At 48.3% G+C, this 18820-nt stretch overlaps 1 protein-coding gene across 1 annotated transcript in view; it reads left to right on the forward strand.

Annotated features, from left to right (window-relative positions):
* Positions 1–18820, forward strand: part of LOC140396211 (beta-parvin-like) — a 112434-nt gene that overhangs the window by 83025 nt on the left and 10589 nt on the right. The window contains exons 7-8 of the mRNA XM_072484525.1: positions 3997–4055; positions 18467–18486. Coding sequence (XP_072340626.1) covers positions 3997–4055; positions 18467–18486 — 79 coding nt within the window. The remainder of the gene's footprint in view (positions 1–3996; positions 4056–18466; positions 18487–18820) is intronic.

Genomic DNA, 18820 nt, shown 5'->3' on the forward strand with positions numbered 1-18820 from the left:
AGGTGCAGCACATTTAACTGCGTTAGGCTCAGCCCTATATGGAGGAGATGTTGCCCTGTGCAATTATTCGATCCAGAATCCTCCCCCTATTTCTTCTGCCATTTCTACTACTTTATACTTAATTCTACCACCAAACACTTTTCCACTCCTTTCATCATTCCAAAAGGACTGTTCCCTCTACGATACTCTGGTCCATTCAATTAGCCAAAATCTCCACCCCCCCCAGGAGATGTATCACCTTCCTTTTTACCTTCTTTCTCCTCACCATCCGCGGCCCCAAACAATCCTTCCAGGTGAAAAAGTGCTTTACTTCCATTAGTTCAGGTACTGGAACCTGTATCCAGGAAGCCTGCGACTGGACATGTAACGGATGTGGGGATTGCCTGGATTTTGGGCCCAGACTGTTGGGGGGAATAGGATAACTTAAAGCTGGGATGATTTCTCCATCGAACTGCTTTAAGATGGGATGAGGAGCAGACCTGGCCGGCTTCCATTGTTAATCCCAGATCCAAACAGTAAGGGATCAGTGTGCCACGATCTGAAAATGACAGAGAGCAATGCCTTTGGGGATTGTAGTTTCCAGGACAGGACCTGCTTTTCAGGACCTTCTGGATAAGTGGCCCAGGGTTTCTATACTGTACTTGCCGTTTACAATGCAGTCTGCTGTACATTGGGAAACCAAATGCAGATTTGGTAACTGCTTTGCTGTCACTTCTGTTCAGTCTGCAAACACTTCTTTTAAAATTTAGAGTACCCAATATTTTTCCAATTAAGGAGCAATTTAGCATGGTCAATCCTCCTAGCCTGCACATCTTTGGGTTGTGGAGATGAGACCCAGGCAAACACGGGGAGAATGTGCAAATTCCACACAGACAATGACCTAGGATCGAACTCGAGTCTTCGGTGCCGTGAGGCAGCAATGCTAACCACTAAGCCACCATGCCGCCCCCTCAGTCTGCAAACATGACCTTGAGAAAATGTTAATTTTCCAGGCCTGACCGATCTGTCCTTCGCTGTCTACCCTAAGGAAGTTTAATGTAAGTTTGACAAACAGGATGTCATCTTTCGATTAAGCACAGTACAGCCTTCTGGACTGAACATAGAGTTCAGTAACGTCAGACTGTAATCTCTGTCCCCATTGTTCCCTTTTTCTTTGCGGTTTTTAGGCTAGTTTATCCCGTTTTTGCTTTTAGGACAGTAGCTGTTCGTCAGTCGGCCATTCAAATCTCCTCTCGACACATTTTTTGTTTCTATACTTTTAACTTTGATTTTCCATCACCAAACCTTTGTGATTTAATCTCTCCTGTTTTCTACCCAATCACAGACTTTGTCTTTCTAACTTTTCCCACCTTTATCCCTTTCACTTGTTCAAAACCTATTGCATTTCTAACTTTTCCAAACTCTGATGAAAGTTCATTGACCTAAAACCTTGAATCTGTTCCTTGCTGCACAAATGTTGCCAGACCTGTTGAGTGTTTCTAGAATTTTCTATTTTTATGTCAGATTTCCAGCATCTGTGGTATTTTGGTTATGAAACACCCCTTCAGTCTGTTTCCAGTCATACATCTCATTTTCTAGAAAAGCTTAAAGAATGGTGTGCAGTCGGACTTAACGTAAAGCTATATGTCTTTTGTTAACCAAATCTGAGGAAAAGGGAAACCTCAAAAGTGCCAATAATCTATTTGTAGAAAGTAGGCTAATCACTTTACAGTGCACGTTTTCCAATATATATATTTTCTGCAGCCCCTGCCTTGCACTGTGCATAAGGGAAACTTGTAACTAGGATCCATCTCCACTACTTTATTGCTATTTTTCTTTTTGCATTTATTCTTTATCATTGGTTGTCCTTCCTTCTCCTTGTGATCAGGATCCTGTTTTATTTTAAAATTGCATTGAGTCCCTTTTTAATTTCCCCCAGGTATTTTCCCAGTTCTGGCTACAGCTTTTATAGTATTTGTTCAGATCTGCAATTCCCCTGGAGGTACTTTGTTTTCTATGTAGGGGATCAAGCTGAAGCTATTGATTGTCAGTTATCGTCTTCTGATCAGGTGGTAGGAAATCTGCTGGCAAGTGATGAAGGTTCTGCCAGCAAGTAGCAGTCACTTTGGGAGATGGGGTCTGCTTCTTCCTGGTCCTGAATAACAATGCAGGGAAACTTGGAACTAGGATCCATCTCCACTACTTGAGAAATAAATCGATACTGGTAGTAGTTTAATCTCTTCAGACCCAAATTCAAATCCAGATTTTGACATATTTCCTGTTGCGTGCGGCAAAGGTTTGCTCAAAGGTTGCGTTGTATAATTACACTTTGTTAAATTCTATTAGAAAACCAGTGACAGGATGAGTGTGTAACGTAAGAAACAAAAGTCCGTTCTATAACCATCCCAGATCAGACCCCAACAGTGGCTAGGTACTGGACCAAATCACCAATATTTTAGTATATTTGAAAGACTGTGCGGAAAGAATGATTTGCTCCAGGAGTGATTGCAAATGGGGCTTGGTTATTTTTAAAACAAAACTTGGGCAGCACGGTGGCACAGTAGTTAGCACTGTTGCCTCACATCACCAGGGACCTGGGTTCGATCCCTGTCACTGTCCGTATGGTGTTTACACATTCTCACCTCTGCAACCCAAAAAGATGTGCAGGGTAGGTGGATTAGCCACGCTAAATTGCCCCTTAATTGGAAAAAAGAATTGGGTACTCTTGATTTATATTCATTTTTTTTTTAAACAAAACTTTTATTATGACTACAATATTAAATATTGTTAACTTCACAACCGAAAAGAACAGCTTTCAATTTGCACCTTTAATACTGCTACTCAATATCCCAATTGCACAACAAGAAAAGAAACCTGGAAACTTGAGCTTTCAATCTATCTTGCTGTAGGAGAATTGTGTACTCCGCACCAGGCAGAGCAGAATTCAATTCCTCTCTCCAAAGTTTTTCCTCCAACTGCCACTCTAATGCTTTCAAAATATCTCTCTGCCTTCCTTGATTCCACCCAGCAATGACCTCATCTCCCCAAGCTTAAAAATAAATTATTTCTGCAGGCTGAAAAGCACCTTTAACTCCCAAGGGCTTTCCCAGTCAAACCACAGTCCATTAGCCTAGACTGAAAAATACATTCCTTTGTCAATTGCACCTTATGACTGCTAAAACACCCAGGCCCTGCAAAAAGATCTTTTTTTTTTTTAAAGCATGACCATTGTAGTCAAACATTAACCCGAGGCTTTTAACCTTTGAATTACCAATACTTAGAACCTAATATTCCTAAAGCCTTCTAGTTGGCACAGTTATAAATTTTATTTGACTGGTTATTGAAAAAATATTGCTTTGGGAGCTTTTAAGTGTCTCTCTCCCTCCTTCTTCCACCAACCACCACTGCTATGTGGGCTGGTCAGCCGGTTCCTGATGCAGTACGAGGACAACAGGTTCAATTCAGCTGAAGTTATTCATGAAGGCCCCGCCATCTCAACCTTGCCTTACTGTGCTACCGTGGGTAGCACAGTGGTTAGCACAGTTGCTTCCAGAGTCCCAGGTTCGATTCCCGGCTTGGGTCACTGTCTGTGTGGAGTCTGCACGTTCTCCCCGGGTGCGTGGGTTTCCTCCGGTTGCTCCGGTTTACTCCCACAGTCCAAAGATGTGCAGGTTAGGTGGATCCATGCTAAATTGCCCTTTGTACCAAAAAGGTTAGTGGGGTTACAGGGATAGTGTGGGCTTGGGTAGGATGCACTTTCCACGGGACGGTGCAGACTCGACAGGCCGAATAGCCTCCTTCTGCACTGTAAATTCTATGATTCTTCACTTGAGGCATGGCGATCCTCAGGTTAAATCACCACCAGTTAGCTCTCCCTCCTCAAAGGGGAAAGCAGCCTCTAGTCATCTGAGACTGTGGCGACTTTCCTTTTTATAAAAATGTGATGTACTTTGAAGTGGTTAAGTTGATTTTGCTTCTGGTTAGTTGATTCTGTATTTTCTTTTAACTCTGTCCCAGAAGCGGGAGGGCATACTTCAAACATCACATGTTACAGAAGAGTTCACCAGCACAACAGAGTAAGTTGAACTTTGCAATTTGTTCCAAATGTAAAAATAATTTAGAAAAATAAATCAAACTGCATCATTACCTCCAGGAGCTAAACTTGTTTAAAAATTAAACTAATTTTATTTTGTTGAAACCACTGAATTAATATTTTGAGGGGATTTGGATGATCTCAGTATTTCCCCTGTCCAGTGCAAGTTATCATGATCTTACATCAGAAGTAACCTGGAGGTAGCTGACTCTTGAGTGAACAACTTGTTGATATGTTCATTGGCAACATCTACTCTGATGTCTTTGTGGCACAGATAACAGATTCTATATCTCAGGCTAAAATTGCTAACAGGTTTATTGAGAAAATTAGAAGTCAAACAGCAAATATACAAATGATTTAAATGGAGGAACGAATTCCTGTGCAATTCTTTATTCATCTCTTGTCTGTGCAATTTTATAGCAATAATGGAATTGACAGGCTGGGAAAAAGCTCCAGTATTTATTTACCTATCTATCAGGTACATGAGACTGTCTCAGAAGCATTTTCTTTCACTTTGGTGTGAATGGGGCCCCCTTTTGTTTAAATGACTACTGTCTGTCACCCCTCCACCTCCGCTGACTGACATTCTTTAGAAGATTGTGGTGATACACCACTGTACCTCCCTACCATTGTACATAGTAAATAATAGTTGTGCGTAACGTGGCCCTGTAATACTGTGCATTGTACTGTAACTCTGCAGAGGTTCGGTCACTGGTAGGTAACCCGACCTGGCCACGGAGAGCTCCGCCTTAGCCACCCCCCCCCGGGAGTCAGTATAAGAACCCTCTTCTGGGACAGGCCCCATTCTGTCCGGGGTCGTCTGTGTCGGGTAAGCCTCCCATGTAGTATATTAAAGCCTGAGTTAAAGTCTCACATGTCTTTGTGGTTCTTGACGCTTAGCGCATCAATTTAATATACTACAGTTATAATGGAGGCTGCTCTGAAACCCGACAAGCTCTCGCTCGACCCCCACGCTCCACGCGCGGACCACCTTTTCAACTGCTGGCTCTGGTGTTTCGAGGCCTACCTGGAAGCATCCTCCGCCTTCGCCAAAACGGACGCCGACCGACTCAATCTCCTGTACTCACGGCTCGACTACGGGCTTTTCGACCTCATCACGGGAACAACGACCTATGCTGAGGCCATCGTGAAGCTCAAAAGCCGGTATGCACGAACTGTTAATTCTATTTACGCTCGCCACCGCCTCGCCTCCCGGCACCAGCAGCCGGGTGAACCCCTATCCGTGTTTGTTCGGGACCTCCGTGCCCTCGCGCTCACCTGCAACGCGTCAGTAGTCTCCGCTGAGCAGAACACTGAGGCCCTGGCGCTTGATGCCTTTGTAGCTGGCATCGCTTCCGTCCCAATTCGCCAACTCCTTCTGGCACAAGCTACCCTGACTCTGGACATGGCAGTCACTATGGCAGAGGCCCAACAGGCAGCCTACGACAATAATGCGTCCTACACGCCTGCACAAACTTCCTATGCTCCTGTCCACGCTCCCTACGTGGCCGCTACCTCCCAGCAACAACCCCTGCAAGTCACGGCCCACCCAGCCACTCCAGCAGTAAAAATGCCTGGGCCCCAGTGTTACTTTTGTGGCCAGGCAAAACACCCCAGGAAACGCTGCCCTGCTAGAGATGCTACCTGTTCAGCCTGTGGCAAGAAAGGCCACTTTGCAAACGACTGCCGCTCCACTGCTGCCTCGGGGTCCAATGCCGCGGCCTGCTACTCCGGGGTGCCGCCGTCCTCCGTTCCCGGCTCGCTGTTTAACATGTGCGACGCAAGGGCGCCGCCATCTTTGATCATCCCCGGCCCGGCTCACTTCACTCCCGGTTCGCCGATCGTCACTCCCGGTTCGCCGATCGTCACTTCCGGTTCACCGATCGTCACTTCCGGTCCGTCGCCGATCGTCGCCTACGGTCCGTCGCCGATCGTCGCTTCCGGTCCGTCGCCGATCGTCGCTTCCGGGTCCGCCCCGCCACCGAATTACGTCACTTCCGGTCCGCCGCCGATCGTCACTTCCGGTCCTGCGCACTCGACCGAAATGCTGCAAACAAAGGAGATGCAGCCACCAACAGCAACCTGGCCTCCAACAGCAGCCTGCGACGCCTGGGCGCCGCCACCTTCTCCCACAGGCCGCTATTCGGATCCGGCACCCTTCTCCAACAGCTCCACCATCGCATCCATCGTCCTCGACCAGGACCGACCGCATCAGCTTGCCAGATCCCCCATGGAGGTTCAGGTAAATTGTTTCACTGTTACCTGCCTCTTCGACAGCGGCAGCACGGAGAGCTTCCTCCACCCGGACACCGTGCGCCACTGCTCCCTCAAGGTACTACCCACGCGCAGGTATATTTTCATGGCCTCCAACTCCCAGTCGGCCGAGGTTTCGGGCTACTGCGTCGTCACCCTCTCAGTGAACGGCGCGGTGTTCCAGGATTTCAAATTCATGGTCCTCCCTCACCTCTGCGCCCCCGTGCTCCTCGGCCTGGACTTCCAATGCCACCTGCGCAGCCTCACCTTGCATTTTAACGGCCCACTCCCCCCCCTCACGGTCTCCAACCCCCAGTTCTTCCCTGATTCCCCCCCGGGTCCCACCTGTAGTCTCTCCACGCTCAGGATCCCCCCCCCCCTTCACTGTTTGCTAATCTCACCCCCGACTGCAAGCCCGTGGCTACTAAAAGTCGGTGTTACAGTTTTGGGGACCGCCAATTCATTCGAGCGGAGATTAAGCGCCTTCTCTCGGAAAATATCATTGCTCCCAGCACCAGCCCCTGGCGAGCCCAAGTGGTGGTAGTCAAGTCTGGTGAGAAACACCGCATGGTCATTGACTACAGACAGACCATCAACCGGTACACGCTGCTTGATGCGTATCCCCTGCCCCGCATATCTGACATGGTCAACCAGATTGCACAGTACCGGGTGTTCTCCACCATAGACTTGAAATCCGCCTACCACCAGCTCCCTATCCGCCCGGAGGACCGTAACTTCACGGCCTTCGAGGCGGACGGCCGCCTCTACCACTTCCTTAGGGTACCCTTTGGCGTCACCAATGGAGTCTCGGTCTTCCAACGGCAGATGGACCGAATGGTGGACCAGAACAGACTGCGGGCTACCTTCCCGTATCTGGACAACGTCACCATCTGCGGCCTCAACCAGCAGGACCATGACGTCAACCTCACGAAATTCCTCCAAACTGCCAAACGCCTCAACCTCACGTACAATGAGGCAAAATGTGTTTTCGGCACCACCCGCCTCGCCATACTCGGCTACGTGGTGGAGAACGGTGTCCTCAGCCCCGATCCCGACCGTCTGCGCCCCCTTCTCGAACTCCCAATTCCCACCTGCCCCAAAGAATTGAGGCGATGCCTCGGATTCTTTGCCTACTATGCCCAGTGGGTGCCCGAGTACGCTGACAAGGCCCGACCCCTCCTCCGTTCCCCCTCATTCCCCCTCCCGCCCGAGGCCTGCCAGGCCTTCCACCTCCTAAAAACCACTATCGCCAGAGCCGCCATGCATGCGGTAGACGAGTCTGCACCATTCCAAGTCGAGAGCGATGCCTCCGACTTTGCCCTGGGTGCCACCCTCAACCAGGCGGGCAGGCCCATCGCCTTCTTTTCCCGCACACTCCAAGGCCCCGAGATCAGCCACTCCTCTGTTGAGAAGGAGGCACAAGCCATAGTGGAAGCCGTCCGGCACTGGAGGCACTACCTGGCCGGAAAACCATTTACCCTCGTTACTGACCAACGATCAGTTGCGTTCATGTTCGACAACAAACAACGAGGTAAAATCAAAAATGATAAGATATTACGGTGGAGGATCGAACTCTCCACCTACAATTATACTATCTTATACCGGCCAGGTAAGCTCAATGATCCTCCTGATGCCCTGTCCCGTAGTACTTGTGCCAACGCACAGGATGACCGGCTGCGGGCACTACATAATGACCTCTGTCACCCGGGCGTCAGGCGGCTCTACCACTACATCAAGGGCCACAACCTACCCTTCTCAGTCGAGGAGGTCAAGGCCATGACTAGGGACTGCCAAGTCTGTGCGGAGTGCAAGCCGCAATTCTACAAGCCAGACAAGGCGCACCTAATCAAGGCCACCCGCCCCTTTGAACGTCTCAGCATTGACTTCAAAGGGCCCCTCCCCACCCACAACCGCAACACGTACTTCCTCAACGTCATCGACGAGTACTCGCGGTTCCCCTTCGCCATTCCCTGCCCCGACACGACCTCCGCCACCGTCATCAAAGCGTTGCACGACCTCTTCATGCTGTTCGGTTACCCCAATTACGTTCACAGTGACCGGGGCTCCTCCTTCATGAGCGAGGAGCTGCGTCGGTACCTGCTCGCCAGGGGCGTTGCCTCGAGCAAGACGACCAGCTACAACCCCCGGGGGAACGGACAGGTCGAGAGGGAGAACGCGACTGTTTGGAAGGCCGTGCTGCTAGCCCTCCAGTCCAAAGGCCTACCGGTCTCCCATTGGCAGGAGGCCCTTCCGGCCGCACTCCACTCCATCCGGTCTCTTTTGTGTACTGCAACAAATGCTACCCCTCATGAGCGGATGTTTCTCTTCTCCAGGAGATCGGCATCCGTGACATCGCTTCCATCCTGGCTCCTGTCCCCGGGAGACGTCCTGCTCCGCAAGCACGTGCGGACCTCTAAGGCGGAGCCCCTGGTGGAGAGAGTCCATCTCCTCCACGCCAACCCACAGTACGCATACATAGCGTACCCCGACGGGCGTGAGGAGACCGTCTCCATCAAGGACCTGGCCCCCCCTGGGGCCCCTGCCGCCCCCGCCCCGCAGCCTCCACCCCACTCCCTCTCTGCTCCCGTCGATCCCTCGGTCTGTTACTACTCCGTGCCAGCCGCTGTCATCCCGCAGTTTCGCCTCGAGCCAGCCGAAGCGGTGGGGGAAGTCATGCCGCCTCGCGACCCAGCACCACCGACCGCACGGATACCACCGGACACTACCTCAGCACCGCAGCTCCGACGTTCAAAGAGATCGACCAAACCCATCGTTCGTCTCGACCTTTGACGACACGGAACCTCCTGATGGACTCTGTTCACTGCTCCAAATTTTCACCCCGTACTTCCTTCTAAACAAGGGGTGAATGTGGTGATACACCACTGTACCTCCCTACCATTGTACATAGTATATAATAGTTGTGCGTAACGTGGCCCTGTAATACTGTGTATTGTACTGTAACTCTGCAGAGGTTCGGTCACTGGTAGGTAACCCGACCTGGCCACGGAGAGCTCCGCCTTAGCCACCCCCCCGGGAGTCAGTATAAGAACGTTCTTCTGGGACCGGCCCCATTCTGTCCGGGGTCGTCTGTGTCGGGTAAGCCTCCCATGTAGTATATTAAAGCCTGAGTTAAAGTCTCACATGTCTTTGTGGTTCTTGACGCTTAGCGCATCAAAGGTATCATTACAAAGATAAATTTTGTCGGTTAAGAAATCCAACTAATTTCCTGACTTCATGAAGATTTCCTTCCCTCCTCAGCCACCCTGTGATGTTAGCTATTTGGGTGACCTGCACATGTGCTGAAGTAACTGCATTTTTATACAAGTATTGACGTAGTGGATAGGCCTGGCAGCCGATAGCGTTAGCACATCCAGATAAGAGCACTACCTATTGCTATAGGGAGGATTCCATGCTCTGCATAAACTCCTAGATATCCCACTGAAGCAAATTTGTCGGCCATTTGCAGGTCATTTCAATAACCAACTATAGTGAATTCCCAGGTTAGTACATATTGTCAGATACAGATTGCAGCTCCTTGTGCTCTGCTTCAAATAAAAACATCTGCAAAGTCTGCGGGCCATTTCTATTTTCTTCACCAGCAATCCATATGGTTTGCTTCAGTGAGACTGCCATCCAAAATTCAGATGTGATCTGTGGCCCTGTGCTTATGAGAAATTGAAACTATCTGTACTTGGAGTCATTCAAGTGAGAAAATATCCCGTCAATCTGGATTGGATTGAAATGTGGGATTTGGAAGTGAAGGGGCCAGCTGTATAGTACGAATTTGGGTGTATTTCATATTTTGGTGTTGTAGCCATCTGGGATGGCCACATCCCTATTACAAAATAGACACTTGCAATGACCGCAAGGAAAATTGGACAATGCTGAGAAACAAGCAGGTGCAAACTCTGTCTGTTGATTAGAACCTTAAACGCTCAGACAGGACAGAAACTACCAAACGATTTGCATACTAATGAGCCATCTCCGGGGACAAAAGGGAAACATTTAGATACACAATGTTAGGACAGACTCCCCAGTTCCAGAAGAAGCTAAGACAAAGCTGACTGATAGTCACCAGGACACGCCCAGAGATCAGGGAACCACCCCTTTATTGGAGGAAAATCGATACCGATGATTGGGAAAGACACAGTTAGTTGAGGTCAAGTTCAAGGCCCGCCCAAAAGAGTGCAAAGCCCTTTTGAGTATAAAAGGTATCCCCCCCAAGGGAGAACGCTCTCCTTTGGCTCTCAGCGAAGAGAGAGACCAGCCTACAGCTACGGCAGACCAAGTAAGTTCCAAGTCAACGCACGCTACGAGATAGACGCTCCTTGTTGCTACCCTGTAAACAGCTCAACCCAGCAGCCTCAGAACTGAGCAACGGCCATTGTTCCTCTGACTGAGTGGATGCCCAAAGCTAAGTATAGGCCTTAGTAATAGTAGTAGTTTAGTTTGTAGAGTTTATGCATGAGTAGATTCGACTGTGTGTAAATAAATGAGCATTGCTTTTGAACTTACTAACTGGTGGATCGAGTCATTGATCAGTATTCGGTTCTGAACCTTGTGGCGGTGTCGGAAGATACCTGCCGACTCTTGAGCAAACGTGATTAAATAGAGCCAAATTAAGAACCAACCAAAAGTTAGCAATATTTACTGGCGACTCCGCCGGGACAAGTCCGGTAGACCGGTAGTCGCAGGCAAAGTTCGGGGACAACCCGTGGAATTTCTTTGGGACACAGGATGGTCCAGCACCACACTCAATTCCTCCACGATGTTCCAGCGAGACACGTGACTCACAACAGACACCATTACACTCATTCGTTTTACAGGCCATTTACAACAGGGATACATCACAGCCCCTATAGCAATACTGATAGGGAACGTCGCAACCAAGCACCCCGTAGTTTTAGTTGATCTGCCCCAGACAGCAGAACATATCCTTGGGATCGATTTCATGAGCTCCCATAAACTTTCTTTTGATCCAGTTAACAAGTGTGTTTGGAAAATGGCAAAGGCAGCACGAGCCCCCGCCACGCTCACAGGAGGAGAATACGTAAATAGGATCAGCTCAGTAGGAGACTTCTGGTTTGACCCTCGAGCCATTAGTGCAGACAAACAAGTTAGGGCAGTCCTGCAGGAACACAAAGCATTTGCACAGCACAAGCACGACTGTGGCAGTTTGGCTGGCTTTGTGAACATTACAGGTCCCGACCCTAAACCCCAGAAGCAGTACGGATTTCCCCAGGAAGCAGAGGGAGAAATCTCCAAAGTAATAGAAAGTTTGTTGGATCAAGGCGTACTCAGATCAGTAGCCTCCACAAACAACGCACCGATTTGGCCCGTCAGGAAACCGGATGAATCATGGCGACTGACCATTGATTACCGGGAACTGAACAAAGTAACCCCAGCTGCAGCCCCCACCGTAGCCACGAGTCCCGAGACCATGCTCAAACAGGGACTCCAGTCAAACATTTTTTCGGTTTTGGTCATTAGTAATGGCTTCTGGTCCATTCCATTGGCTAAAGCGTGCCAGTACAAATTCGCCTTTACATTCCAAGGGCAACAATACATGTGGACGTGCCTTCCACAAGGCTTCCACAACTCCCCCTTCATTTTCCACCGACAGCTGGCAAAATGTTCCCGCCCCGATTGTCTGGTCCAGTATGTAGACGACATGTTACTACAGACAGACACAAAGGGAGAGCACATTTTGCTTCTCGCCGAACTCCTAACACTCCTAAAAGAAATTGGTTGTAAAGTCAACCCCAAGAATGCTCAGATTCTGAAAGAAAAAGTGATTTACTTGGGAACAGTGATCACTAATGGTAAACGCGAGATCGAGCACAAGAAAATTGACTCGCTCGTCAAATTGCCCCTTCCCCACAATGTCTCAGCCCTCCGGTCATTTTTAGGACTGGTTGGTTACTGCCGAAACGATATTGATGGTTTTGCCACTAAAGCAGCGCCCCTTTCCGAACTTCTCAAGAAGCAGGCACCTTGGGAATGGCTTCCACAGCATACAGATGCCGTGGATGCTTTAAAAAGAGCACTCAGCACAGCCCCCGCACTACAGGTCCCAGATCCACATTCTCCGTATGCTATAGAGGTAGCAAGCACCGACCGAAGCCTTTCGGTCGTGCTCCTCCAGGAACGCCACAACCAGTTACGCCCTGTAGCATACACCTCATGCATGTTAGACCCCGTAGAGCAAAGATTTTCTGCCTGGGAAAGGCACCTGCTCGCAGTTTTTTGGGCAGTGCAATACTTTGCCTACATTACAGGACTCAACCCCATCACCATCCTCACAGAACACACACCAACACAGCTATTGTTAGACGGCCGACTTAAAGATGGCACAGTCAGCCAAATCCGTGCAGCCCGTTGGACCCTTCTTTTACAGGGACGGGACATCACGGTAAAGAGAACCTTGCCGACAATCTGCAGTATGCAGGCACCCCTCACGAATGTGAAATCATCACCACTAAACAGAACACAGGTCCATTTATTCCCACAACACCCCCGAGGCAAACAGGTAGTATACCCCAGAGACCCCAGCCCACAGACACGTGTACACCCCTGAAGATATATGTGAGTGGCTCATCCACAGTGTTAAACGGAAAGAGAATTACCGGTTGCGGTATATATGTAGAGGACACGCAGGGACGCACCCTAGATAAAATTTCCTTGAAGTTGCCAGGACACTTCCAAAGATGTGCAGGTTAGGTGGGTTGGCCATGCTAAATTGCCCTTAGTGTCCAAAATTGCCCTTAGTGTTGGGTGGGCTTACTGGGTTATGGGGATCAGGTGGAGGTGTTGACCTTGGGTAGGGTGCTCTTTCCAAGAGCCGGTGCAGACTCGATGGGCCAAATGGCCTCCTTCTGCACTGTAAATTCTATGTATGTCTATGACACTTAGGCTCGCAGGCAGCAGAGCTGGCAGCGATTGCATACATTGTAGACCACCCAGATTCGTTCCCGCCCCCAGCAGACATCAATTCAGACAGCTTGTATGTCTGCAATAGTTTGACAGAGTTCCTACCACTCTGGGAAACAAGAGGATTTGTTTCCGTGGACGGTAAACCCCTACCCTCAGCCCCATTACTCCGCCATATCTTGGAGACAGCGAAGGATAGGAAATACGGCATAATTAAGGTTTGCAGTCATCACCGTTCTCCTTCCCCCTGGAAACGTTAAAGCAGACGCCCTAGCGAAGGCAGGCTCCAGGCATGGTTATTCCTGGAACCCCCCGAAAGCACCCTTGTACACGCAGTTCAGGTCTCACAGACCAACATTCAGGATTTAGCGAAGGCCCAGAAAGAGGACGAGAAACTCAGGGAAGTTTTAAAGGGAACCTTCCCAGCCCCGTACGACAAGTTTAAAAACGCAATCACCACACACAACGGTGTGATTTTAAAGGATGGCATTTATATAGTTCCCAGCCAGGACAGGAACCAGATCATTTGTCAGTTCCATGACAATCATGAACACCAAGGAATTGAACCCACCCTAGCCCACCTCAGACCACTTTGCTGGTGGCCTGATTTAAAAATCGATGTCACACACTACGTAGAGAATTGTTTAATCTGTGCCCAGAACAATCTGGACAGATATGCTAAAAAGGCTCAACATAGTCATACCCGCCCCGTTAATGGACCCTGGACAAATCTCCAGATAGATTATATAGGACCCCTACCCCCGTGCAGAAATGGTTACAAGTATGTGTTGGTGGTCATAGACACCTTCACAAAATGGGTGGAAGCATTTCCGTTAAGAACTAATACGTCCAAGACGATGGCTAAAATATTAACACACCGCATCTTTACAAGATGGGGCCTCCCACGCAGTATAGGGTCCGACCATTTCACCGAATGTATAATGAAAAACGTCCTCACGATTTTCGGCATTAGACAAAAGTTCCATATTGCATACCACCCCCAATTAAGTGGTATAGTAGAACAAATGAATAGGACATTGAAAGCCACCCTCAGGAAAATGGTTCAGCAAAATAATAGTACCTGGGATTCAGTACTCCCATTTGCTTTGATGTTTTTAAGAAACACAGTATCTACATCCACAGATTTCACCCCCACACCCTCATGACCGGATGACCCATGAAAGGCACTGAGTATTTATTTACTAGGACTGGATTTGTCCAGCCCCGCAGTTCAAGCCCTCACACATGAAAACGCGGTCACACAACTAGTACAGAACATAAAGGCAGCCCAACACGCCTCAGCAGTGAGACTTGGAACCAGAAAGAACCAGAGCAAGACCTGTTTTGACAAAACAGTACACGCCACTGAGTTTGCAGTAGGGCAACAAGTTATGCTCTCCCTTTACAACCCCAGTTCATTCCTCTCCCCAAAATTTTGCGGTCCGTACTCCATTTCGGACAAAGTCAGTCCCTCAGTATACAAAATAACCGATTCCAATGGTATGTCTGCGTGGTTTCATATAAACCAGCTCAAGGCTTACGGCTCACAGATTGACCACACACACCACATCCTGCTCGCAGCAGCAGACAATCACGCCCTGCCCACAGATGACGTATTCCTACCCTGCCCCAACCACTCCAGCCCGCCCTCGGGCACGACTTCAACTCCGCCCCCAGAGGCACGGCTCCGTCTCCCCCATCCCTCAACCAGCAGCGACAGCGACAATGATAGCGATCAAGATGACGACAGCCACAGCACACCACGTTACGCCCACACCCCTGCACCAGGCCCCACTCCCAGTGAACCTGAGCATGATTCTACCAACCCATTTGTGAACGCTTATATCAAAGCCCCTGACCCAGACCCACCGCCCGACGATTATGGATTGAAGCATAGTAGCTCCAACCTCAACACACGATTCTGGCACCGAGACAATTCATTCAGGCTCATCCGGAATGATGAGATGGACCCCAATTCGCACCAAGCAGCTTTAGCACGGTTACTGCAGACAAGAGCTTGGCAGCCGGGCAAAGATGATGACTTAGAGTCTGACTCCCACCAAACCAATCCCTTTGCGACCCTGTTCACTATTGAGCAGTGAGGTGACCAGATGATGGAGAAAAAAGGAACCGATGGAGAGATACGGTGTCCTTTCTGATGAACCTGCACCATGTTTGTTGAATGTTTGTTCGTTAGTGTTATCGTTAAGTGTTGTGTGTAAACTCGGAACGTTTTTTCACGGCCCCACGTCACCACCCCCTTTGACGGCCAATGGCTGTTCGAGGAACTAGTTTGTCCCCAGAAACTTGTTAATGGAACAAGTTTGTCCCAGACAATAGTTCAGAGGAACTAGTCTGTCGACAGAACCCGACTCATGGCTGCTCTCCTAATTCGAGAGGCAGCCCCCACGACGACCACATTCTTACCCGTTCTTGCCGGTTGCTCAGGCAGTGGAGAAACGGCATTGGTCCCCGCCCTGCCTGAGGACCCCCCTCTGGTCAGTTATGCTCGGGTAGAGCATATACGGCATTGATCACCGTCCTACTCGGGATTCGACCCATTTCTTACCCGCCGCGGCCCATACGCACCCCATTTTGGCTCGTTACGTTCAAAATTCTTTGGTTTGGGTTTTGGCAACCCTTAGGTTGCTTCCCTATTCTATTTACATCCTCAAACACTGGGATGGTAAATCACACAGGCTGCGAGATGGCTCGCAGTACGGCAGTATTTTCTTGGACGTCTTGTCCAAATATTCGGTTTAAAATTTTTTTTTAAAATGAGGGAGTCACAGATGGTGACCAATTATAAAAGGGAAATATGCAGTAAAGGACAGACAGACATACGAGACCTTAAGCAAGATAATAACAGAAATTATGCTTGTGTTCACAGAACTCCAGAAACCAGGAACCACAGAGGAAGACAAAGAAGTCCGACAAAGATGAAGACTGCCTTCATGTTCACATGGATCTTAGCGGGATCCCTTCAGTTGCGCGCGGACGCTACTCCCCTGACCTCTACCACACAAACCGTAAATTACTCTCACCCCTGTAATACACGGAACCCCAAGATAACTAGCCCAGCGACAGCTAGCAATACCCCGACCTGGTGTGATACGTTTATCACCTGGTACTCACTCTCATTTGTAGCCGAAGCACTCTTAGTGCTGGCGATACTTTGCAGTGTCGTGCAAACGTTTAGAGTCAGGAAATGGCGAAACAGAGCATATCGCTCTCGCATCCCGGTATACAGATTAAGGTCCCCCATTTTCGGATTTCACCAGACCCCCAAACCCATTGGGACGGATTAAAGAGCATCCATGTTGTTTAATGTATTCTATGGAATAAAGAGATGTAAACCTCTATGTCTGACTGCCAGGCCAGAGAAAGTTGTGTGCTGCTATTTTGTACAGTTTAAGATGTATAGATTATTTTTGGTTTGTTTGTATTTTTGGATTGTTTAAATGAGGATAGTTTATTGAGAATAGTTAGAGGTTCCAGTTTTTTATTTTTCTGTAATGCATGTATTAATGTCATAGCGCTCTGCAGAATTTTTTGATAATAAATGTATTTAAAATGGTTTAGGTAAAATTGTGTTGCATAGGATAGGACAGTGTAGCGCCTGAGCATGGGTGCCCCGGGGATCAGTGGATGAAGACGCCATGGTAATGTGATCCTTCGCGCTTCACGTTGAGGATCACAAGGAGGAAGTGTAGCCATCTGGGATGGCCACGTCCTGATTACAAAATGGACACTTGCAAAGACTGCAGGGAAAATTGGACAATGCTAAGAAACAAGCAGGTGCAAGCTCTGCTGTTGATTAGAACCTTAAACACTCAAGACAGGACAGAAACTACCAAACGATTTACATACTAATGTGCCATCTCCGGGGACAAAAGGGAAACATTTAGATACACAATGTTAAGCCAGACTCCCCGGCGCCAGAAGAAGCTAAGACAAAGTTGACTGACAGTCACCAGGACACGCCCAGCGATCAGGGAACCACCCCTCTATTGGAGGAAAATCAATACCGATGATTGGGAAAGACCCAGTTAGTTGAGGCCAAGTTCAAGGCCCGCCCAAAAGAGCGCAAAGCCCTTTTGAGTATAAAAGGTATCCCCCAAGGGAGAACGCTCTCCTTTGGCTTTGGCTCTCAGCAAAGAGAGAGACCAGCCTAGCTGCTACAGCAGACCAAGTAAGTTCCAAGTCAACGCACGCTACGAGATAGACGCTCCTTGTTGCTACCCTGTAAACAGCTCAACCCAGCAGCCTCAGAACCGAGCAACGGCCACTGTTCCTCTGACTGGGCGCCCGAAGCTAAGAATAGGCCTTAGTAATAGTGGTAATTTAGTTTTGTAGAGTTTATGCACGAGTAGATTTGACTGTGTGTAAATAAATGAGCATTGCTTTTGAACTTACTAACTGGCGTATCGAGTCATTGATCAGTATTCGGTTCTGAACCTTGTGGCGGTGTCGAATGATACCTGGCGACTCTTGAGCAAACATGATTAAATAGAGCCAAATTAAGAACCAACCAAAAGTTAGCAACAGTGTGCTAAAATAAGAATCCACTCTTTCTGCATATTATTTTCACAGAAAAACTTCAGTAGCCCTGTTTAATCTGTCCCTTTCCCTGTCACATGATGTGAAAAAACATCGGATGAAAAGCAAACAGTAAAGTTATTTTTTAAGAAAGATGCTGGCAATATATAAACCATTCTCAGACTTACGATGGCTGTGTTTGGTTCCACGGTTAATTGATCTCATGGCACAACTGGACCTACTCTCGTAATTGTCATTATTATTTAAATAACACAGCTTTTGCCAAATGTTCCAAAATTTGATGCATTGACTCTATCTTATTCAAAAAAGGTTAACAGTTGTCCTGCTACAAATTGGAGATAAGGGCAGCACAGCAGTTAGCACAGCTGCCTCACAGCACCAAGGATCCAAGTTCAGTCCCCACCTTGGGTGACTAGAGTTTGCTCTTTCTCCCAGTGTCTGCGTGGGTTACCTCCAGGTGCTCCGGTTTCCACCCACACTCCCAACGATGTGCAGGTTAGGCGGAGTTATGAGGTTATAAGGATTGGGTGGGACTAGGTAAGGTGTGAAATGGCCTCATTCTGCATGGTAGGTATTCTATGGTTCTATTCTATAACTTAACCATAGTTTGTTTGGTTCTAAGTCTTAACTAATGTGTTTTTTGTATTGCAGGATGATGATGGGGAGATTTGGTAAGTAAAGAAGAATCACCAAATATTTTTTTTTGTTCTGTTGATTATTATTGCAAAGTGGCATTGTACCTTTATTGGGAATGCATACCTTATGTTGTTGAACTTTTAAACCAGATCTTCACTAACACTCAAATCAATAAACTACATGAGCAATCCTCACTTTGGTGAAAGACCAGATTTCTTTTTTAAAATAATGAAAAATGCTGCCGGGTCAAGCCTGATTAGAGATTTATTATAGAAACTAGTGACATTTTAATCCATAAGAGAAAATGCTGGAAAATCTCAGCAGGTCTGGCAGCATCTGTAGGGAGAGAAAAGAGCTAGCGTTTCGAGT

Source organism: Scyliorhinus torazame, chromosome 19 (genome assembly GCF_047496885.1).
Source record: "Scyliorhinus torazame isolate Kashiwa2021f chromosome 19, sScyTor2.1, whole genome shotgun sequence".
NCBI classification, from domain to species: domain Eukaryota; kingdom Metazoa; phylum Chordata; class Chondrichthyes; order Carcharhiniformes; family Scyliorhinidae; genus Scyliorhinus; species Scyliorhinus torazame.